The sequence below is a fragment of the Anguilla anguilla genome, chromosome 7 (genome assembly GCF_013347855.1).
Source record: "Anguilla anguilla isolate fAngAng1 chromosome 7, fAngAng1.pri, whole genome shotgun sequence".
In the NCBI taxonomy this organism is placed as follows: domain Eukaryota; kingdom Metazoa; phylum Chordata; class Actinopteri; order Anguilliformes; family Anguillidae; genus Anguilla; species Anguilla anguilla.
Window position 1 is genome coordinate 25,422,314 of NC_049207.1, and position 23,684 is coordinate 25,445,997.

Genomic DNA, 23,684 nt, shown 5'->3' on the forward strand with positions numbered 1-23,684 from the left:
GAAGCCCGCGTCAAACGGCTCCACGCAGGGGGGAGGGGGGAGGGAGCCTGGAACTTGGCCCCGAGGGGAAAGCATTGGAGGGTGTCTTAGCGTGCCGCAGACAGTCCCTGGCTTCCTCGGCCTTCACCTGGGGGGGGGGGGGGGGGACCGACGTTAAAACGGCTCGTCAGCCGTCAGCGTCGTCATCGTTAGAGATCATTTGACAGCTGACTCGCCAACTCGCTCGGTGTTTTGCCTCCACGCCACAGCGAGGCAGCGGGCTAAGAAGCAAAACAGCCGGACCGTCATTTTTATTTAATTTATTTATTTAAAAAAAAAAAAAAAAAAAAAAATGGCGGTCCTTGTGAATCCCTGCCAAGTAAAACACGACGGCGGGCGGGTGACTCACGGCTTTGGAAGCCCATCAGCGCCGCTGGCTCCGCGCCGCGTGCGCCATTGTGGGAAGGTCAGGTGACAGGAAGTGGGCCTGAGACACATCCCCCCCCACATCACCTCCTCTAATCCATTGTTCTCGGGCCTACCTCGGTCTAGTTCAGGAAGTTAACTGAGATCAATTTTTCCCTCATGCTCTTTTTGAGGATTTTCAATCGGCGGTTGAATTATGATTCATTTCCCGAAACGGACCTCCCCAGACCCCCCGCTCCAGACATAGTTCTGATGGTTCGGAAAGAGAAGCCAAGGCCGGACGCACAGTATGTCCTGTCCGGTGGAGATCTGCCTCAAGTGAAAATACTTTGTGCTAGGGATGGGGCGATAATCGATGCTGCTATGTCTAGGTGAAAAAATTAATGGTTATTTAAGGGCGGCAGTGTAGTATTATGGGTAAGGAGTTGGTCTTGTAACCTAAAGGTCGCAGGTTCGATTCCCCGCTAGGACAACTGCCGTTGTACCCTCGAGCAAGGTCCTTAACCTGCATTGCTTCAGTATATCTCCAGCTGTAGAATACAGTGTAATTGTATTGGATGGATACAATGTAAATGTGTAAAAAAAAAAAAAAAAAAGTTTTGAAAGTCGCTCTGGATAAGAGTGTCTACTAAATGCCTGTAATGTAACGTAATTTAATCGTAATAAATTTATATCGCAGTCATTACCGAAATTGGTAAAACCGCCTATTAAACTGCGGAAGAAGAGTAATAACCGGATATGGGCCGAGGAGCAGCACTTCTTATTCCTAATTTCACTGTACCGTGGCGAAATGCGGAGGCCACACAGTCCCACAGCACGAGATGACGTCACATCAAACAGAGCTTTTCCCCCGTCAAAGAGGGCCAGGTCCCAAGTTTCTAAATTCTTCAGATCTGAATAGCCCAAGCATGCACCTGTTTTTGCTGAAAAGTTTTTTTTATTTTTTATTTTTTAAAGCAGGCCAAAATGTTTACATTTTTTCAGGATAAGCCACATGGTTGTTTGGTTAATGCAGGCCAAAATGTTGACATTTACTTCAATAAGTCACACGTCATTTTGTTAAAAAAATGGTTTTCTGGATTCTGTTAATTCATTAAAATGAGTTATTTGCAAGGCCAAAATGTTATCGTTTTTACATTTTATGATAAAACCTGTTTTTAGAACTCGTTTTCTGATTGGTATTTTGCTAATTTGTGTTTTTTGAGTCATTTAAGTATAAGACTGAACTTATTTCCATAATTATTGAGATAATATCGTATGTCATAATTGTTGGCCAAGATAATCTGTGAAATTGATGTCTGTGAAATTTTAATATTGGCAGGTCTCCTTTATGCTATTAATAATGGAACGTCATTTGGCTCATTGACGACATTCCAGAATTAATGTTACAAAGCCCTCAGCTGGGCAAGCCCCGCCCCTAAACACCCCACCACCCCACAAACCCATTGCCCTCTGCTACGGAGAACTGGACAAATTGCATATTTTTCCAATAGAGCAGTGGTGTCAAACTCGTTGCCATGGAGGGCCGTGTGTATGCAGGTTTTCATTCCAACCAATTAATGCTGCCTTAATTGAGTCCAATTACTCATTCAGCCATATGTGTTTAACTGCATTGAAGCACAGAATATAAGAAAATACATATATATAATATAAGACGTCACCATAGACGTCGGGTCACCATTGTGCACAAACCTGCATCCCTAATTCAGCAAATAATTTAACTAATTATATAATCAAGATCTGAGGCTGGAATGAAAACCTGCATACACACGGCCCTCCATGGCAACGAGTTTGACACCACTGCAATAGAGTGTCTTTGTGATGCTCACATTATAAAAAGCCCTGTACAAACTGAATTGAATTAAACAGCATTCTCTTCATTGTTTTGACGGTGTTCACTCTAATCACTCTAATCATCTCTCTTTGTGACCTCTTGGGCATTACGAGGTGTCAGTAATGGGCGAGGTTGCTGCACTTAATTATCTGATTGTTTCAGTAAACGAAAAGGGCGACGCACATTTTTAAGTAACTCATCGACACTGCGGAACCTGCTTTTTGATTTCCGCGTCGTTCTCGTGTGCTGGCGTCTGAATTGGAGATCAGTGTGACTGCTGTAATTCCTGTGGATTAGCTCTTGAGAAGGTGAAGCATGTAAAGCACTCCCCTGATGATCGATTCACAGACCCACATGTCAGCATCGGGCAAAGCCCTGTTGTCTCTGGGGAATCTTTCAGCTTAACGATTGTGTACCTAACCAGTTACTCTCCCCCCCCCTCCCCCCCTCTCTTTCTCTATCTGCTTCTCTATTGGTTTTCCACAGGTTACTTGGAAGACAGCTTCATCAAATCAGGAGTCTTCACTGTTTCTGAGTTGGTGAGAGTTTCCAGAAGTAAGTGTGGGAGGGAAGGGGGGGAGGGGGGGGGGGGTCTTTTTGGGGGCAAGTGTCCTCCCTCACTTCAACTTGAACCCAGAGTCTGTAAACACTGTGGTCAGCCCCCAACTGTCCAACTGGGCCTAGGATCTACATATACACTGAGTATGTGTGTGTGTGCGTGCGTGCGGTGTGCTGAATTGTGTGCTGAGGTAGAGGAGGGTTATCTGCAGGGTTAGCAGTGTGCCAGGAATTGCGGCACATTATAGCTGGGCCTGTAATACCCTCGACATTGAAATATGCTCAGCACTGCAACACGCTCTTACTGGAACATGCTCAGTGCTGAAACAGACACTCAGCGCTGAGACACTCTTCTAAGCCCTGTCAGAAGCACACTGAGCATTTGAGTCTCAGGGATTTTTAGACACTTGTGTACACGTTACACGATCTAGGCGTGTTACGCACTAAGCCTCGAACGTACTTTTGGACGTGTTACGCACTTTTGGGCCTGTTAGGCACTGAGTGACAGTGTGTGAGTCTGTTACGCGCTGCGGTGGCCGTCCGCTGGTCTGGTGGCGGTGGCGGTGGACCGCGCGGCAGCCAGGCGGGCGCTGCCAGGGCCGCTGCCCGTAACGGGCGTCGGTTAAACCTCAGGCCACGGCGGACGGGCTCTGGGCTCTCCCGCTTTCTTTCGTCGGCCCCTAAACGAGGCCGCGACGACTTCCAAGAGAACCGGGAAGTTTAACCAGCGCCTTCCCAGCGCTCCGGCTGCCCGACACAGCGCCCGGCTCGCCGGAAAAAGGCCTCTGAAACGTGGGAGCAGGAGCGGGGGAGTCCCCCTGGACTCATTTATGGTCGGTAGAACAAAAGAACGTGGACTGCCTTCGCGGAACAGCCTGACGATGTCTGTAATTGCTGGAATGAAGGAAATGCGGTGCCACAATTTTTTTCAACCTTGTCATCTGCGTTGCTGTTTTATTTGTCTGAAGTGAGCGGGTGACTGACTGACTGAGCAACTGAGTGAGCGACTGACTGAGCTGGTTGTCAGAGTCAAGTTGCAGTCACCAGTGACATGACTGGGCAATTCTGCAGCATTACAAAAGTGTCTTTGATTACCAAAGGGAAATGCATGTGGCCTTTCCAAATCTAACTCGTGCTACAGCTTGTGTGTCTCGGAGGTTGGACACAACTGAGCTTTTCCCACGGACGACTGGTGCTCAGATATCATCTTGATAGTTTGTCAGATTTTAAACACATGAGACGATTCCAAGAACAGCGCTATCGAGCTCAACCAGCCGTATACGCATGAGCGATCGACAGCGACGCGTCACGCCATCGACGAGGCTTGATTGAAGCAAAGCAGAGCTCAGCCCGAAATCACCGCTCAGCTCTTGTACGTAAAATTGTGGATTGTTACCTAAGCCATTTGTGGCTTTGAGTATACCTGTTTTGACTAAATAAAAAATTATTCCTATCAGTTTGGCTCCGAGGAAATTTGAACAGCTGGTGGTAATAAAAGCTTTTTTTTTGAGGGAATTATGAAAATGAGATGATCTTGCTGAGACCTGTAGTAGTAACGTTCCTTTATCTTGTACGAACTTCCCTATATCTGCGGTGCCTGGTAATAAACTGGAACTTTGGTGACGAGGCAGTGTGTGCTAAACCGGACCCCCCCCCCCCCCTCTCCTGTCTCCCTCCCCCCCCCCCCCACACACACAACCCCCTCTTCCCCCAGCCGCCATCACACACGGAGCGGCGGTGAACTTCTCCATAACCGACATGCCGAGCCAGCCGTACTACCACGACCTGAACTCCGGCGTCGGGCTCCACCGGTCTCTGTCGTCGCCACACGGCAGGTAAGGGCTCCGCCCACTCCCCGACCCCCCCCCCCCCTTCTCTTTAATCTCCTTCCCCTTCGTACAGTACGTAACTGTAGCCTGCCCTGTTCTCCTGTTCCTCTGAACACAAGCTCTTTATGTGAGCGAATGGCGGCCGCTGCACTTCTGGCTGCGCAGCGTGTGTTATTGCAGGTGTGCAGTGTGAGCACGCTTGACCTTGAATAACCTTAAAATAATGCTCATTTTCACTCCTCCTTTCCGGGCAAACTGATTCTTGGCAAATTATGTTATTTCTTTTTTCCATCCAACTGCTGTGCAGTGAGAATTCTTGAGTCAGTAAAAAAATATTTTTGGGAATCTTTCTTTTATCTGTAGTTATTTTTCTTATTGAGAACTTGTTGCTTCGTCCAGCAAACGGCCCAAGACCATCGCCATCGAGGACAGCATGGAGACCAGCCCGTCGGGGGACTTCTACTCCTCTCCCAGCTCCCCAGCCAGCGGCAGCAGGCCCTGGCATGAGAGAGACCAAGGTGAGGAGCGCGAGGTCTCGCAGCTGGGCCTACGTTTAGCCTACACAGGGCCTACGATTTGCCTACGTCAGGCCTGAGGTTTGCCTAACGCTGGCCCTACGGTTTGCCAAAGCTGGGCCTACGGTTTGCCTACGCTGGACCTCCGGTTTTCTTACACTGGCCCTACGGTTTGCCAACGCTGGGCCTACGGTTTGCCTACGCTGGGCCTATGGTTTGCCTACACTGGCCCTACGGTTTGCCTACACTGGCCCTGCGGTTTGCTTACACTGGTCTTAAGGTTTGGCTATGCTGGGCCCACACTGTGCGTGTGTGTGAGGTGGGTTTAGGCCCTGTAGCCCCAGTCTCTGTACTGTCTGTACTGTATCTAAGCACTGCTTGCATCAGCCTGTCACTGGAGGTATGTGCACTAATGATCTGCAGTAGGAACAGGGCGAACACATTGTACCTCTGACACATGATAGATGTGCTGCCGGTGTGTGTGCGATATGTGTGTGTGCACGCGTGTGTGTTTGCGCATGTGTGTGTGCGTGCATGTGTGTGTGCGATATGTGTGTGCACACGCGCGTGTGTTTGCGCATGTGTGTGTGCGTGCGTGCATGTGTGTGTGCAATATGTGTGTGTGCACACGCATGTGTGTTTGCTCGCGTGTGTTCGGGGGCGCGTGCCCATTGGTGCATGCTGGGCCTCCACCATACTGTCTGAGTTACAGTGTCCCTGGAGGTGCAGTGTGTGCGACCGCGTGTAATCCTAGAGTTACATTCTTTTCCCCGTACAAATAAGCTTCGGCCGAATTGAGCTGAATTTTTCTGGCCTGGTCTGAGGCTCCAGTTCACTTGCTGTTCTTCTCTGCTGCTATATTTAAAGGACTTTTTCCCTTGTGCGCTTGTTTGCCTTGCTTCGTACCCACTTGGCACCGTCCAGAGGACATTGCCCTAGAATGTGCTGCGTTGCTGCTGGTCTGTCAGCCTTCCCGGCTTGTCCATCAATCTACACCTCTGTAAATAGTAATGTCACCAGACCTGTATTCTGCACTTTATTTTTCTAAGAATATTTTTCTCATGGGTATTAGCCGTGTGAATTGTTATGTTAAGCAAAGTTTATCTCTCTTTAAGTTATGAAAGCAAAGTCACGCGGGACTGTACCAGTTACTGTACTCAGAGCTACAGTTCTGTTCCACATGGAGTACCTCTACCAGCTCAGAGCTACAGTTCTGTTTCACAGAGTTGCTTTATTGATCCAGGACAAAAGCCCTTTCTTTTTCTCACTACAGTATACTGTCCTAAATATATAATATGGGATATTGTATATACACCACCAGTCATAACTTTTAGTACCACACAATTTCCAAGCATTCAGAGATTAAGAGATAAGCACCTTTTATTTTACAAAGAAATTATCTAAATTTTTGATTAATAAAAATAGCTACCAACTGCTGCGCATATTCATGTCATTTTTCTACAAGGACAGTCATATGGTTATGAAAGTTCACACCAACAAATTCTCACAGATGTGCTGCACTTGTGGGTTGCTTCTCCTTGACCTTTCTGTCCACTTTGTCCCAAACTAACTTGATTTCACTTCGCTTGTTGGAAATTGAAAAGAATTTGTTCACCTGTTTATTTAGCCAGTTTATTAGTTTATTTAGGCTTTTTTGTGAACTGTAGGTCATTGTCCTTTGAAGGGAAAGATTATTTTTAACTTCTGACTATCCACTTCTTTCCTGGTGCCATTTGAGGTCATTTGCAGAAGTTACACTGCTTAAAGTTCACTAAGAACAGAGTTCTAAAACAGCAGTAAAGTGTACATTAAGTTTATTGTGCTTTTTGTCATCGTGTAACTTGCTCAAATCCCAAGAGGGCCTTTATGAGCCTGTACTGTACTGTATGTGATTTGTAGATCAAAATCTAGCAGGCCATCTGGTCTCTACCAATCGACACATTAGTCATACTTGTCTATAACCGGGATCTCAGGCTGAACTCCTGGAGCGCTGCCATGTCAGCTGGCTTTCGGTGCGTTCCTGCACTTCAGCGCTTAATCCAAGTCATTGATTGGCTGGAGTCTGCCCACCTTGTTTCCAAGGCCTGAATTGGCCGCTGATTGAAATCACATCCCGAAAATGCCAGCCGAGACTACTTCGAGCCCTCCAGGACTGGAGCTCGAGACCCCTGATCTATGAGATTAGAGAGAGAGAGAATTCTGAGTGTGGGCTGTCTGGGAGGTTGAGCAGCATTCCAGGCCTTGTGAGATGCTGAGTCAGGCCTGTGCTTGTGAAAAGGTCCCTTGTTTATTAGCAGGTAAAAAAAAAAAAAGAAGAAGAAATCTGTGCGAGGGTCCGTTTCTCAGTCCCTCGGTACTCCGTAGCCACCTGCCGCGGCGGTCGTTCGCCGCGTGTTTTTATGGCGTTCTCGCAGGTGCGCGCAGCGCTCCGCCCGTCGACACCCGGGCACGTGTAGCCGCCTGCCTTTCGCCTAGCTCCGGCAGTCCGTCCGCCCCGCTAGCGAACGCCGCGCCTCATGCCAGTCTGAATGATTTAAGCAACGCTAAATTAGCCACCCGAAAGTACCCTGGAGTGCACCTGCGACTTGAAATTTACGGCTTTAAATTTTAAACGTCCTCCAAAACAAACAGGCTCTCCGAACGAAATGTGTCTGGGATTTTTGCGGGAACGCGTTTGTGTACGTTCTCGAGCGCGAGCTGTGGGAACTGCACAAAGGATTGTTTGTTTGGGGAGCTGTTGTATGCGCATGGTGGAGTGATAATCTGTGGACAGGCGGGGGGGTGGGGGGGGGGGGGTAAGGGTGGGGGGAGTGGGGGGGGGAGGCTGAACAGGTGTGTGCGAGACGGGCAGGTGTGCCGGCGATTGTTTGAACTCGTCCTGGTTGAGCGGGCACCGCCGGGGGCAGCCGGAGCTAGCAGGTGGCCGGCCATTTGGCGGGTCACGTGACCGCCGGTCCCAGGAGTGCCAGCGGGGACAGGCGGCTGCCACCGGCGGCGGGGGAGACGGGGGTTAGGGGATGATTTGGGGGGAGAGGGTATTTCTTTGATGGCGGCGACGGGGAGGGGGGGCGGAGGGGGAGGGAGGGAGGGGAGCGGAGGGGAGGGGGAGGGAGGGAGGGAGGGGAGCGGAGGGGAGGGAGGGGGGTGAGGGAGGGGGGATGGGGGTGTCTATAACGCGCGTCTCGCTACGCCGCGGCGCGGCGCGGGTCCTTTAATTAAAGCGCTTCCGGGACCGTCTCTCAGGCCCGGCGAGCCGCGGCTCTGTGCTGGCATCTGGATCCGGCTCCAGCTTCGGAGCCGCGGGAGACCCCCGGCGCTGCCTCGGCACAGAATGTTCTTCTGGTGTCTGCCCCCAACCGCCCCCCCCCGCCCCTGCCCCACCGCCCCTGCCCCACACACCATTTTTAATGAGCGTTCCTGGGGTGTCCCGCTACCATCGCCACCCCCAGGCTTTGTACAGCGACCTCCACACAGAGAGAGACGGAGAGAGGGGGGAGAGAGGGAGATGGAGGGAGGGGGAGCGAAAGTGAGAGAGAGGGAGGGAGGGAACGAGGGGGATAACTGGTACAGCTGAAGGATTGCCACTGATTACAGATAGCTGTTGGCTTTATTGTCATCCTCACAGTTATACCAGTGCAGGGTGCTGTCTGTTGAGCTGTACACTTTGGCCGTATTCACAAGTTTATTTTACTGCCAATGTAAGAGAGAGAGAGAGATGCTGAGAGAGGGACAAGCACTGGAGGGAAAAAAAAAGTGAGGGTAAGAAAGAAATGAAATCCATATGAGGTGATTGGTGGAGGCTTGTTCTACCCCACCGAAATGTTGCTTTTCCTTATTGCGCATGCACCCACACCTATACCCTGAATTCACGGGATGGTAGAGCGGTCTATGCCGTTTATAAACTAATTTTGAAATATGACGGACGGGCAATAATTGTCTTATTGCTGATTTCTTCGCAGTTCAGCTTTGCCGTACCTTTTTTCCTGTAGAATCGAGAGGCCGCTGCTGTTATTCCATTTCTGGCAGGGCTCTGTAAGTTTCACTCTCTCTGATAACAAACAGCTGTTCGCAATGAAGAAAAAAAAATTATGTATATCAGTTTTCCAGATCTGTGCTTTTCAGAAATATGCGGTCGTACCCCGATCGAGGCTGCTTTTCAGAATGCCGATGCAGCGAGGATCGTTAGCCGGAAGGTCAAAGTTCACTTGAATGCAAGCGAAGATCTCCAGGAATGTTTTAGAAACAGAGACGTTATTTTAATGCCGCTATTATAATGAGGTAGTGAACCTTTTTTATTAGAGGATTGAAATCATGGCATTGAGCGGCAGTTAACGCACTAGGTTTGCATTTTTGGATGGAAGATCCTTAGTCAAACCTGAAAGAATGTTGCACCTGAAGACTTGTCTTCCTTCTCCTTACTGTAAATCCTATAGCGTAAATAAAAAACTATTTTAACTTATTTTTTTAAATTATAGATTGTGTAACCACGAGCACACTTTTAGTTTGCTTGCTTAAGGTTAACAGAGCACTGCGAACCGCGCGGTTCAAGTTTGTGTTTCCGGGTTACGGCATTTCGGACGCGAGTCGCCACCTAAATGTCACAATGTGTAAAAAAAAAAAAATAAAGAAATAAAAAGAAGACCTCCTGCCGTCCCGTTCTGCCTTTGTCCTTGGGTGGGAAATATTGGCGTGCGCGCCGTTGGGGTGCGTTAACCCCCCCCCTCCCCTTTGAGAGGTGGAAGGCAGGCGCGGAGACGCCTCGGTGAGATGTTTTACGAGGGGCTTTTTTTTTACGAGACGGCGGTAATTACGAGAGAGGGGATAAAGGCAGGGCCCGAACGCATCCATTTCCACCGGGCCCCGGCAGACGGTGACATGTGTTGTGTGTTGGAGGAGGGCTAGCCCGCACGCATCATTAGCTGCCTCGTCAATTTGTCTCCCTCTCCCTCTCTTTCGTTTTTTTTTTGTTTGTTGTTTTCTTCGGGTTAGACGAGACACCAATCTCCTAAAAGCTCTTTTTAAAAAAAAGAAAAAAGAAAGAAAAAAAAAAGAAAAAGCGGCATCTGTTACCTCGGTCCTTTCGGCTTTCAATTCTATTAGCATCTGTCCCTGTGAGCGCCGGTGAGGTACAGTATGGCTGCTCTCGCTTTCGCCCCCTTCCTCCCGCTGGCTCCGCGGCGCGGCGGATAGCGCCGGGAAAGGGTAGCGGCGCGGCCGCGCGACCGCCTCCCTCCCTCCCTCCCTCCCTCCCTCCCTCTCTCTCACGGGAAAAAAAAGTCCCCCGTCTCTCGCGGTCTTGTATCAAAGCGGCGGGAAATACGGCCTATCGCTGACGCGGTTCACCTGGAGGAAACGTCCCCCGCTTTGTGCCACCCTTCAGTTACAGTTTTAACGAGCCTTGTTTTCCATAAACTCAGAGGAATTCTTCATATTTTGAGTATTGGAATTATATTAAATGAGTGCTCTGGTGGTTCAGATGTATGGGAGTGATGGAGAGATGGAGGAAGAGAGAGGGAGTTGAGGGGAGGAGGGGACTGGAGAGGTACACAGCCACCCAGCTGAAAGATTCCGGTTGATGGCAGAGAGAGATGTTTTTCTTGTTGGCATCAGCATTTGTGATGCTAATAAACTGATTTGGATTTGGATTTGAATCAGAATTTGGGAGAGTGATTCACCCTGGCGCTGAAATTGTGCTGTGTCATGTGTCCCCCCCCCTCCAGCAGACATGTCGTCTCCCACCATGAAGAAGCCCGAGAAGCCATTGTTTAGCCCCACCTCCCCGCAGGACTCTTCCAGAATGAGCACTTTCCCCCAGCACCACCATCCAGGGCTAACGGGGGTGGGACACAGCGGTACGTACCACCAGCCAGGCCTAACGGGGGTTGGACACAGCGGTACGTACCACCATCCAGGCCTAACGGGGGTGGGACACAGTGGTATGTACACAGCGGTGCAGCGGTACGTTCAGCTTTTAACCCTTTGAAGAGCAGGTTTTTTGGAATGTTTTTTTCAACATTCTGTGTTCTTGATCTCTTTCAATTGCCAGCAGTTACACCAGCATTGGAATGTTCGGTTAAGAACATTCTAATCGCATATTTTAACCTTACACTTTAAAGGGTTAAAGTGGGAACTGAAGGGTTCTCATTAGGCCCGACACAATACTATGAAGTACAGGGTGCTGAATTTCTCTGTGATTTACTGTGCTCTCTGCCCCAGTCTCCCTCATTCTGTCATGGGGCTCTATCACCTCTGTCCTGGGCTATCGCGAAGACCTTGTTAGAATGGACATGGTTATTTCAACCACCCCCCTCAGCCACCAAATATATAGTGGCTCACTAGCTGTTGGTTAGCACTTTGCCAGTCAGCACTACAGCTGCCCCCTAGTGGACAGTCGAGGGAGGAGGTTGGAATGTTGATTGACTGTTAAAAGATGCAACGATGCAGATTAGCTGGTGAATGGGCCATCGGCTAGCAGTGCCGATTTTATAAAAACACCGGCAGACCCACGGCAGGCCGTGTTTGGGGTTCGAGGATTGCGTGCTTGCTGGGGTTCCTCCTTCATCTCCACGTCGCGTTCGTTGCTGATGTGTTGGTCTGTTTCTCTCCGCCTCCTCCCGCAGTGATTTCAACAAGGAGCCCGCCGCCGCACTCTCCCCTGCAGTTTTCTGCCCCCGCCATACTTCCTCCTGCCCCGACGACTTACTTCACCCACCCCACCATCCGCTACCCGCCCCACCTCAACCCCCCCGACGCCCTGAAGAACTACGTACCGCCGTATGATCCGTCCAGCCCACAGAGCAGCCAGGTGAGCGTCAGAAGCATCATTCCCCAGGGGAAACAAGGGTCTCGCACCTTTGGTTCCTCCACACCTTTCAGCACACTCTCTGTGGTTTGAGTTTTAAAAAAAACTGTGTATATATTTAATTCAGATTATATGTGTTCAATAACATCTCTTTATCATTTATACTGCCCAGGGCTGGGGGAGGGCATTGGGGTGGTATTTATAATAGGGATTGGTATGAGTAATGGATTGATCGATTGCATGTCGGATATGTGCTTATTCGATCTTTTTTATTTTCTAAAGGCCATGCATTTACAACTGTGTGTTGGAACTTGGCTCCTCCATTTATTCATTTATCATATGAAAAAAAATAGAAAGAAGAAACGCATTCAAATATTTCTTCATCTGATATGAACAGAATGAAGAAAATATATACGCATCAAAAAGGGTTTAGTTTAGCCAGACAAAATTATGAAAAATACAAGTGGCAAACGGGTACAAAGTGTATATTTTGAAACGCGCGTTTTGATCGCAGTTATGGTTTTTGTCCGCGAGCCGCTGTCTGAGTGGGATAACGCCGGAGCGAGCTGAGCATTACGCAGTCTGAACGCCCTGCGCTGTGGGGGAAACTGCCCCCAGGCCGATTTACTACCTCCGTCAACTGTAACGAAAACAGGCCTTTCAAAATACGCCATTCCTTTACAGTGGAAACATTACCGAAGTATTCCAGCGAGTATCCCCGTACTCTATGCCGCTCTATGGCAAGGAACGCGTGTTGCTAGTACTCCAGCCGGGTTACCGAGCGGTAAAATTCAGTTTGGATTGAAGTCGAAGTGGCCTCGCGGCTTACCGCCGTTTGTAAAATGAAGCCAGAGTTGAGCTGGCTGTGAGAGAATCTCCGCGAACGCTGCGGGCCTCCGGGACCAGGACTGCCGAGCGGGCTGCGGGGAATGTCTGTGCGTGTGAGCCGCACCTCCACTACCGCCTGCCTTCATAACAGCGCTCCGCACTCTTTCAGCTGCCGAAATGAACTGCGCAAAGCGTTGAGGTGCCCGGAGGGGGTTTGTTACGTTTGGAGAAGCGGAGGGGTGGGGGGGTTTGGGGGGGGGGGTGTTCAGGTGCGAGTTGCGTAACCTGTCAGAAGATGCCGAAGGCGGGTACAGTCCGTAAAGGACGCGTCCTGGGTAACCGTCGTCCTTTTTTGGTTATTAAGTAGAACAGGCTGAACCGTGTGAATGATGACACTCTGGCAGTTTAACAGCGGGTGGAGAACTGTCCTCGTCTAACCCCAATAATCCATAACGGGCCCACAGCCTCATTATCGGAGTGCTATATCTCCCTTTCCTCGGCACGGGTGTGTGTGTGTGTGTGTGTGTGTGTGTGTGTGTGAGAGAGTGTGTGTGTGTGAGAGAGAGTGTGTGTGTGTGTGTGAGAGAGTGTGTGTGTGTGAGAGAGAGAGTGTGTGTGTGTGTGTGTGTGTGTGTGTGTGTGTGTGTGAGAGAGTGTGTGTGTGTGTGTGTGTGTGTGTGTCTGCAGGGTGCTCGGTGACCTTCCCCATGGCTCAGCAGTGGCAGTTGGGGCAAATAGAGAGTGACAGAGCAAGAAAGTGACTGCAAACAGCGATACGTTGACAGAGAGGGAAAGAAAAACTTCCGCATATCCTGAAGGAATTCTCAGCTGTCTTTGTCGGGTGCGGCCGACCGATTTGGCTCTTCCCCCTTGCATCCCAGTGGCCCACTTCAGCGCTCCGCATTCCATAGACGGAACAGCGGTTCCTCAAGAGAAGAGGATCTTGGGAGATGAGGTTGTGGCAGAGGGGTGCCTTCGTTACAGTTTGTTTACCGTGAGCCCCACACAGTAACGATCTGTGTAAGCTCGTGGCCGTTCGGTTGGCTTTGTGCAGGGCAGTGAACATAGCGTGGGTACTGATCTCCTTCACAGATGTACAGTCACGACTTCTCGATTCCACTCGAACTGGAATAACATTCCGCATTCAAGAACGACGAGGTTTTTTTCCGTCTTCTTTTGGCTCGCCTGTAAGGAAGGAGATGACTTTACATGTGTATACTGTAATCGTAAACAATGCCCATGTAATTTGGCAGGGTTCCAGATGTATGAGTCAGACTTCTGTTACATTACAGGAAGTGGGTGTTCATAGTGCTGTAGTTCTTTCTGGAATAACCGACGCCTATTGGCCATAATACAAATATGCTACTGGTTCCAATAGAATGGGTTCACATTTCAAGGTTTGTTTAGCATTCAGACTTCTTGAAAAGCAAGGGGGGTGTAATTCCTAGATTCAGACCACAAAACCTTGTTTAACGCACTGACAGTTTAAATGGCTGTCAGACGAATATGGTTCTTCACAAAGAGCGCTTACAGGTGAGCTGCACATGCTGTGAGACAGTAGTGTAGAGTGTAGTACAGTCGTTTGCATTTGGTTTTCCATGCCTGTTATAGCTACATAACCTGCTGTTCATTTGCATGTCAGACGAAATGAGGACATGCTAGTCTTCTCCTGAATTTTATGCACAATTTACCGGCAAAGGGACGCTGCTACAAGTACAAGTGGGCATTTCAAACTTTTTAAAAATAAGAAATATGGGACAAAACTTGGTGAAAAAAAGTAATACATCTGAATTAAAATAATGTAATTAATAAAAAAAAATGTTAAACATAGAATTTTTTAGCCTGTGAGCAGTGGAATGTAATGCTTAGAAAGTTTTGTCTGTGAATGTTTTTACAGTAATCAACCTTCAGATAAAAGGCTGTTTTATTGGATTATACACAAACGTAACTGACATAATAGATGCCATTCTGGCTAGAAAAAGAAAATCATTTGCGGTCTGTCATTCAACACCCCCGGATTGTTGACTGTTATTTTGTGCCGTGCGAGCAGTTTGTTTTCTGGGCGTAGAGTGCAGCGCAGCTTATTGCTGTGTGAACAGAGCCGCACTGTGCCGGCGGAGTAAATTACGGCAGATAGAGAGGGTCACTGACTGGGGCTTAATGAACAGGCTAACCAGACAGACCAGCTGTGAATGAAACCGCACGCACGAGGCAGTCGGAGCAGCGGTCGGCCCGCTCTGCAGCGCCGTCGTACCGGCGCACGTTCATTGTGTAGGAGGGCCCACAGGAAACGCTAAATCCTTTCTCGTGCGTGTTTTGGGTTTTACGATGGTCCTTTTCCTCCGCGCGTTAACTAAGTGCGGGGAGAAAGCGTTGTGCGAAGACGCGACGCTGGCGTACGTGAATCCTGACCGATCTGGAAAAATCACCTTCCTGGTTGCGGCACAGAATGATCCGGAGGCCTTGTGTCATGTTGGAATAAGTTTTTTTTTTCTTCTCTTTTTATTTCTTCCCACGTTCATGATTTGAGGACGTTCATCTCAACCCGGCACATTTAAACGTGTTTTTCCTCGTTTAACGTTTGGGTAATAGAGCGGTAATCTATTTCATTTTGAGGTTTCTTTTCCTGTTTCAAATGCAGTAGGTTCTGTCTCTGCTTTTCTGACAACACTGAGTAAACCATTACAGTTTAAATAATATCTCAGGTATGAAGTAATAGACTTTCTAAAACTGAAGTTAATTTGTGATGTTGCTACAAATACGATGCTCAGTGAAAATGTATTTTTTAGGGCAGTTATTAGGTTTGTGCGGAATTGGGAATATTTTTAGGGTGCAAGGATAAACCGATATATCCAGGTACCTTGCAGGGAACTTGGCGCAGTTCCGGAAGGATCGAAACTAGGACTGTGCAGTGACTGAGAGTTGCATGGTAAATTACTGTTTCAGAGTCTCTGAGGGACTTATTTTAAACTCAGTCTTTTCATCAGATGCCGTCAATCTCCACCGAGTTCCTGTATAGGGGCACAAAAAAAAGTCTTCTTTCCTTCAAGGCACATAAAGGAAACATTTAACTGTTGTTTTTTTTTTCAATTATTTCCCCCGTAAATCATTTCCCATAAATCTTTCGGGGCATTAAAACCTACAGCAGACTGAGCCACGTGATCCTCATGCATAGCGGGTAAAATAAAAAAAAATAAACAAAAGCGTGTTTACGTTGGAAGAAGAGCCCAGAGATTTGCGTTCGTCGATTTCATTACCTCTCTCCCGTTCCTCGCTGTAAAACGAATAAAAGGAAGCGGCGGGGAGCGCTCGGCGCGCCGTGGCGGGCCGGAGTGTGCCGTTAAAATTCGGCGGGAGCGGTAAAACCGGGCGACGGCCCCACCGCCGGCCGACCCGTCTCTTTACGGCACCTCGGCCACGGGGAAACGCTCGACGAAGGACGCGGACGCGCGTAAGCTTGTGGAGGGGCGCCAGAATGTTTTTACGCTTGCGTTAGCGCGGATTATGTTACGCTCTAATTAAACATTGCATTCGCGTTAAGGAACCCCGCGGACACAGGTCTGTTTTCATAAAGACCTGTTTGAGGCTTGAACTCCCGGCTCTGGAAAGGCACTTTTGCAAGCTGTCTCCTGCAGTCAGACTCAGAGATTTATATTTATTTATTTTTACTTCTCTTTGTCACTCGCACACTGTTCCTCTCGGCTGGATTTGTAAAAACTGGTTACATCGTTCAGGGCCAGAGTTAAGTCAAAGCACAAAGAATGGATACTGTTGTATATCACGGTAAACTTAGTTTTTTCAACACTATCAAAGTGAGTATTCATGTTACTGTCACAGATTGTTACCAACTTATAGTCAGGGGGGAAAAATGTATGTCAAATTTTCACACAGGTTTGTTTGCATCTCTCTGTCTCTCGCTCTCTCATTTGCAATACCCTCCCTTTCTTTATCTGGTGTCTTGTGTGTGTTAAGGGAATTCATACTGACTGCTTTGAGCAGAACACCTTTGTGAGCTTAGTGACTGGACACTCCTTTTGTTTAGCTGGTTTCAGATGTGCGTTCAGTGAGTGCACACTCTTGATGTTGAGTCAGTCTCCTATCTGTTCACTGGCTGCACACTTCCTGTGACTTGCTGATTTAAATTCTGTGTTCAGTGACTGCACGCGGCTTGTGCTTATGGGGCCTACTGTGTGTGTTTTCAGCCCAACAGCAGTGGCCAGGTTGTGGGGAAGGTGCCCGGGCACTTCACCCCGGTGCTGGCTCCCTCCCCACACCACAGCGCAGTGCGCCCCGTCTCTCTCTCCATGCCCGACACCAAACCCATCACCACATCCGCTGAAGGTGAGCCCGTCTTTCCCCCTCCGCTGCCAGGGGAACCGCTAACGCCTCCCACACCACTCCTGTAGGACCAAGCGAAACCACTGACTCCTCCCATACCGTTCCTATAGGGCCAATGGAAACCACTGACTCCTCCCACAACATTCCTATAGAGACAAGAAAACCACTAACGCCTCCCACACCACTCCTGTAGGACCAAGCGAAACCACTGACTCCTCCCATACCGTTCCTATAGGGCGAATGGAAACCACTAGCTCCTCCCTCACATTCCTATAGAGACAAGTAAACCACTAACGCCTCCCACACCACTCCTGTAGGACCAAGCAAATCGCTGGCTCCTTCCACACCATTCCTATAGGGCCAATGGAAACCACTGACTCCTCCCATACCATTCCTATAGGGCCAATGGAAACCACTGACTCCTCCCACAACATTCCTATAGAGACAAGAAAACCGCTGACTCCTCCCAAACATTCCTATAGGGCCAATGGAAATCGCTGACTCCTCCCACTCTTTCCTGTAGAGACAAGCAAACCACTAACTCCTCCCACACCATTCCTATAGGGCCAAGTAAACCATAGACTCCTCCCACTTCATGGTTACCTCCTATTTCATGTTGTACAGTGTTTTGCTCTGTTGCTTCTGGAAGGGTCTATAACCTGGCTGCTGTGTGTGTGTGTGTTTGGGTTCTCCAGCCTACTCATCCCCAGGAACCCCCACGGCCAACCGTTTTGTCGGACTGAGCTCCAGGGATCCAGCGTTCCTACACCAGCAGCAGGTGAGCCCCTGTTTAGACTCCAACCACACTCTGCCTAGGCCCCACCCAAGCTCTGTCCAGACTCTGCCCTGATTGGGGCCTGACCTCAACCCATTGGTCCAGCAGGCTATGTGTGCAGTTTTCCCTGTGTTCGCACCAGGGACCCAGGGATTGCCATTCTCTCTGAAGCTCATGAACTCCAGTAGTTACTTGAGGCATTGCACTTTAGTAACTTTAGCACTTTTTTGGTGCCAAAAATCAAATTTCCCCATTGAAGTCCATTCAAAACTATGAATTTACCCTGGCAAAATTAAATTATTTTGGACAGTACTTTTAAGCGCTAAAATTTCTTTAAGCTGAACTAATTGCTCTCCAGGCACCAGTTTCTTTTTGTTTTGAGTCCCACAGAAGAAGATATAAGATTTATTTCATTCCGATTTGGTTCGCATGATTTTACGTCACAGTGAGCACAACTGCTTACATGGACACAATAGCATGAACGAGTATGAGGCTGTGATTGACTCATCAATGCTGAAAGGTGTTGCCCTGAGAGTTGCCTGCACGGAACCGCTGTATCAGAATACGTAGAGTATTAAACCTTGACCTAGGATTACATGATTCCATCGTCATTAATGTTTTTATTATATTGTTCTTTTGATATTTTTACTATTAATATTACTAATAATAATGTTACCTGCCATAAATTTCTTGTGCCCGTTGTTCATGGAGATGAATCGTGACGAATAAATACACAATAAGTAATAAAGCTGGCATATGTGGCTCTTAAATTAAAATGCTATCATGCTGATTCCACCATATTATTTTGACTAAATTGCACATAGTGCAATAAACATAGTAGTTATTTAGTTAGCTAGGAAACCACAAGTTCTCACTGCCTTCTTCCTATCTTGTGTACCAGTTAGCTTTCCCAAGTACGTATATAGCTAACTAGCTAATGTAATGTACAGCCAAGTGTTGCCGAATGCTTCTGTAAAAATCTTGACTGCCTTATTTATTAATTTAACAAGCAGATATGTTAGAAACCACATTAGAAATGGCCTTGTCACGATGAGTCACTTGTTTTCTTCCACAAATTCCTGTGGCTAGCCAGTAAAGTCACAGCTTGTCAGACGTTTTGAAAGCTTTTTCGGGGTGCAAACCCACGGGATAACGTCATTGCTCTGCGTTTACCGGTTTACTGTGATCCTGTCCTGCATGCCCTGGTGCCAAAAGCCCAATAGTCAAAAATGGCAGCCTCCTTGAATTGGCTTCATGCGCCGTTGGGCAGCTCCCATAGGGATCCATGGAACCGATAAGCGGAAGCTGTCTCCGGTTCTTGTATATCCCGATGGGTCACACACTCTGTGATACTATTTTTTTTATCCTGGGGTAATAAGTGATCAAACATTGCATTAAACTTGCATAAAAATGAATTATATGATTTAATTATTTGTGAGTTGAAGGGCGTCCTCCTTTCTTTGCTACAGTGGGTCAGTAGCTTCGCTTGCCTTCACTGTGAGGTTGTCTGAAGGTCTTGATGTCAGTCTGGACTGGACGCCTTTAAGCCCGTTCGCTTGAAGTCATTGGCCTCTAGCGTTTGCGGACGCGGGCGAATTCCATTTCAGTTCAGTTCAATGCACAAGAAATCGATTCAAAAGCGGCCGTCGTTTTCTCGCGAAGAGTTTTGTTTCTACGAGTGGATTGAATTTCAATATTGTCTATCTTGGCATTAATAAAAATATTCTTTCACCACTAAAAAATCGTATTCCGTCATAGCAACAAGATAAACCCACAATAGCCCTAAGATATGCCTATACAGCAGTGAAAACGCTGCTCACTGAATAACGAAATAAACGAGAAAAAGTTTTTAAAAAGGATACCATGTCATTCTACAGTCAATATCTGGGACTAAATATTGAATAAATATAAAACCTTACTGTTGGTTTACGTGTAGAGATGTCCCTTTGAGACTGCGTGGTCATATATTGTCTTGGGCAATCCGTTTGATAAATATAGGCGCATCTGTGACGCCTGGGTATCTTCAAAATAGCTGTGCGTAACACCACACCTGTGTTTACGGCGTCGTCGCCCTTTTAGTACAGTCTGACTAGATTTACAATTCATTTATTCAGTAGGCGAGAGTATAAGCTTTCTAACGATATATAACATGTCTAATTCTGCTTTCGGAATAGCGTTTTATAGGTCAGCGTAACAGAAAATATTCTTAGCATAGCATTCACTTACGCAATCACACTCTGTTAGCAGACAAATACGATGCACCTAACGAAACATGTTCAAGGATATTTCGTAATTTCTTGGAAAATACTATATTATTGAGGACTTCTGAACATAGCTAAGCCATATGTTTGCTGATAGACCTAGCTGACATCGTTTTCGGAGCAAAACAGAAGCGAATAGAACAATATAATTGATACTGTCTCTCTGTCTCTATCTACTGAACATAGAGGAGATTTCACCATTGCTATGTAAGTATTATCGTTCAAAATATTTCGGTTATATACGTTCTTTTTGAAATTGAGTATTTTAAATAGGTTAGTGGTGTTATATAATGTAAATATTTCACACTGTAATGTAAGCGTTAGACGGAAGGTAATAGTTTTGTGAAGCGTCCAACAGTGATGACGTCAGAGCTGGAACATTGCCAAAAGATGGTGGACGGGTGAAAATTGTTTTCATGTTGTCTCATCCCATACAATAAAACATAGGAGAGTACAGAGTATAGAAATACACACGAGTTAATTATTCACATTTAGGTACTGTACCGCATTGTGTGACAATGTTTTGCATTATTTTTTAATCTGATAGCAATGTTTCATCTTAAACCCCATAAGGGGCTCATTTATATGCTTATAATGGACAAAAAACATTTTATTCAATTTTGGAGAGATTTGGATATGTTTCTGGACACCTAGCTATTTTAGACCACTGTACTGACTGAAAGCTTGTAATTCCCATTTGAAAATTATGCAACAGTGATTTTCTTGAGTCAAAACAGTTGATTGTAGTGAAATACATGGATATGTTATGATTTACAGCAATGCATAATTTAGACATTTTGGATAGATTTGGAGATGCTGGGTACACGCTTAGTTTTGCTTCATACATCTATAGTAGTTCTACATATCCACCCTTAGATTTTATGAACTTGTGGTCAAGAAGTTTTGACCTAGCACATGTATAGTTTAACTCCTGCATATATTCAATCTCGCAGTATTTCATTGCGAACTTAAAAAGTGCAAATTATTTGGATTTTTGTCAAAACAATTGCATTTGTGGCACTTATTTCTTCCAAAATTATGAATATAAACTAATCTGTGTTAGTATTGTAAATGTACAAATGTCTTGCTTCATTTAAGCCATTTTTCAAGTCTCTGTGGTGTCACGTCTGGAGTTATAAAGCTTTAAATAGGGTACCCCCTAAATGGGCAAGGATTGGCAAAATTTGGCTTGTTCCTTAAGAGGTTAAGTTTCTTTAAGTTGCCACCAGTTTTTTTGGCTTGGCGTGATATTTTAACAAAATAAATAAATAAACAAATAAAAGAGCTTATTCTTCTTTGGATGCTGCTGAAATATTCTTGAACTGGCTGTGTTCAAATTCAGTCCACAAGCCATCGGAAGCATTAAGAGTGAACCTATGAGGCCTGTGGGTAGACTGATGAGGTTGGTTTGGTCATCAGATCTGTGTTCTGAAGTGTGAAGCCAACATGGCTGTTACGTACGTGCAGGGACTCTGTTGTGTCCAGTACGGTAGATCAAATGTGAGGATGTGTACGTTTTCCTGCGAGTATTAATGCTGAAGCCTTGGGCGGAGCTTGTCGTCTTGTGATCTGTGATATGCGGGTGTGCTTTAGTCATGTGACCACCAGTCCCCATGGTGACCAGCTGTGAGTTACACTTTTATGTAATACGCCTACACGCCAATGTGGAGGGGAAAATTGATGCTGCGTAGTAGATTTATGAATGTAAAATACTTACATATGCCTACAGAAATATTGCATAATTATATGCGCATGCATGTTTTTATATTATGTATTTACATTCAGTTACAGATTAATCCAGTGACTGGTTCTCTTGAAAAGGTACTGAACACTGTACTGTAATAAATAAACATAATGACATGGTTGGAGTAGCATTTAGAAACGAGCTGCGTTTGACATGCTGTCCTAGAAGATGTTTAGGTCCTTCAAACTTTTGGCTGGAGTAAATCACCTGCCAGCATAAAACAATGGTGTTATCTGCAAGAGTCACAACTATGTCCATCTCCTTTATGGATTATTCAACTCTTTCTGACTTTATGCTTTCAGTTTGAATAACTTTGATCTGTTTTATCTTTAACAATCTTAGACATTCTTACCACAAAGAATTTTAAAGTGCCTGATAATGGAATTTTATATATCATGTATAATGTTGCTACTACTGCTACTACTAATAATAATAATTATATAGTTATTAATATGATGATAATTTTTGCACTATCTGAGGCTAATTCAGAATGTCTTTCACTGATTCCGACTTCTAGTCAGTTGAAGAGGCGTGCTCACACCACTCGATACAATGAGAGAAATCTATATATATATATATATGTAAATATCAGTTTGTGCGTTTGGTTATTTCAGTGACAAGCTTGTCCGTCTCTTTCCGCCAATCCTGGAAACGAGAGAAGGCCTGTGACCGTGGCGCATGTCAGGCGGGCGGAGTAATTCACGCAGGCGGCGCTCTCCGAACTCGGGGTTTCGCGCTGGGCGTTTTACTTTGGTTCCCGTAGCGCGCGCGCGCGCGCTTGCGGGGGTTCGGCCGCCTCGGTTGGGCGACGCCATGCCAGGGCCCCGCCGCGCTTCTCCGGGCCTGGTCTGAAGCCAGCGGCTTTCCACCCACCGGCTAATTGAATTCGTCTGCCGCGCGGCTAAGTGATGATTAGCGGTTCCTCCGGAGCCCCGTTCCTGCGCGGCGTAATTACAAGCTTTCCCTTTCGTCGCTGGGGAAACCCCCGCGAGCGGCGGGAAAACGCGCCGGAGACGAGGAGGCGGGGCCATCGGAGACCGCGCGGGCCAATCCGCGCCTCGGATTCGATATTTAAGGTGATAAAAAAAAGACGGCGTTGTCCGCTCGTGTCAGACTGCGTACGGCGCGCGGGCGCTTGCTCTGCCTCTTCGCGGCGATCGTTAGAAGTATATACGGGACGCGGAGTCTGCCCGCAAGCCTGTAGTTGCAATTACGCTGTTTGTCGTTACAGTAAAGCAGTCTCGCATCTGTCACGCAGTTCAGACGCACTTTGCGAACTGCGCTGGACAATTATAATAAAATTGAACGGAGCTTCTGGCCGCCGCCATTCCCCCGTCAACAAAAAGAACTTCTGCTGTCGTCCTCCTCAGAGTGAAAGGGATGCGATAACTTTGAGTGTCCTCCATTTTTATTTTTATTGGTTTACAGCTGCACGCAGTATTTGCTGCAGTGTTACGGGCACTAAATGGCTGCTACGGTTGCATTTGATTACTGGCATCTCGGAGAATTCGGTTAGACTGGCAGGCTGTGGATTGTTAAAATTGTTAAAAGAAGCAAAACTCGATAAGAAATGTGATTTGCAGAAACACTTTATAAAAGACTTTGATTGGGGGGCTGCGGGGGGTGGGGGTGGTGGTGTGGGGTGGGGGGGGTCATCCCATCGAACGAGGTACTACAGTTAAAACACCGTGTTTTAAAAGAGGCAGCAAGCTCGGACGAGGGGGCAGAGGGGCAGTACAGACAGAACTAAATGAAAGGTCTCCATCATTTTTTTTACATTAGTCAGGGGTTTCGG

General features: G+C 47.1%; 1 protein-coding gene across 17 annotated transcripts in view; it reads left to right on the top strand.

Moving 5' to 3' along the window:
• Nucleotides 1–23,684, top strand: part of LOC118231501 (nuclear factor 1 B-type) — a 143,976-nt gene that overhangs the window by 96,677 nt on the left and 23,615 nt on the right. For 6 of the 17 annotated variants that reach the window (XM_035425330.1, XM_035425326.1, XM_035425338.1 and 3 more), the window contains 7 exons: nt 2,726–2,794; nt 4,512–4,632; nt 5,026–5,144; nt 10,862–11,077; nt 11,762–11,946; nt 16,974–17,112; nt 17,805–17,887. In XM_035425330.1, the coding sequence (XP_035281221.1) occupies nt 2,726–2,794; nt 4,512–4,632; nt 5,026–5,144; nt 10,862–11,077; nt 11,762–11,946; nt 16,974–17,112; nt 17,805–17,887 (932 nt within the window). The remainder of the gene's footprint in view (nt 1–2,725; nt 2,795–4,511; nt 4,633–5,025; nt 5,145–10,861; nt 11,078–11,761; nt 11,947–16,973; nt 17,113–17,804; nt 17,888–23,684) is intronic. The other 11 variants (XM_035425327.1, XM_035425334.1, XM_035425339.1 and 8 more) reach the window with 4 other exon arrangements.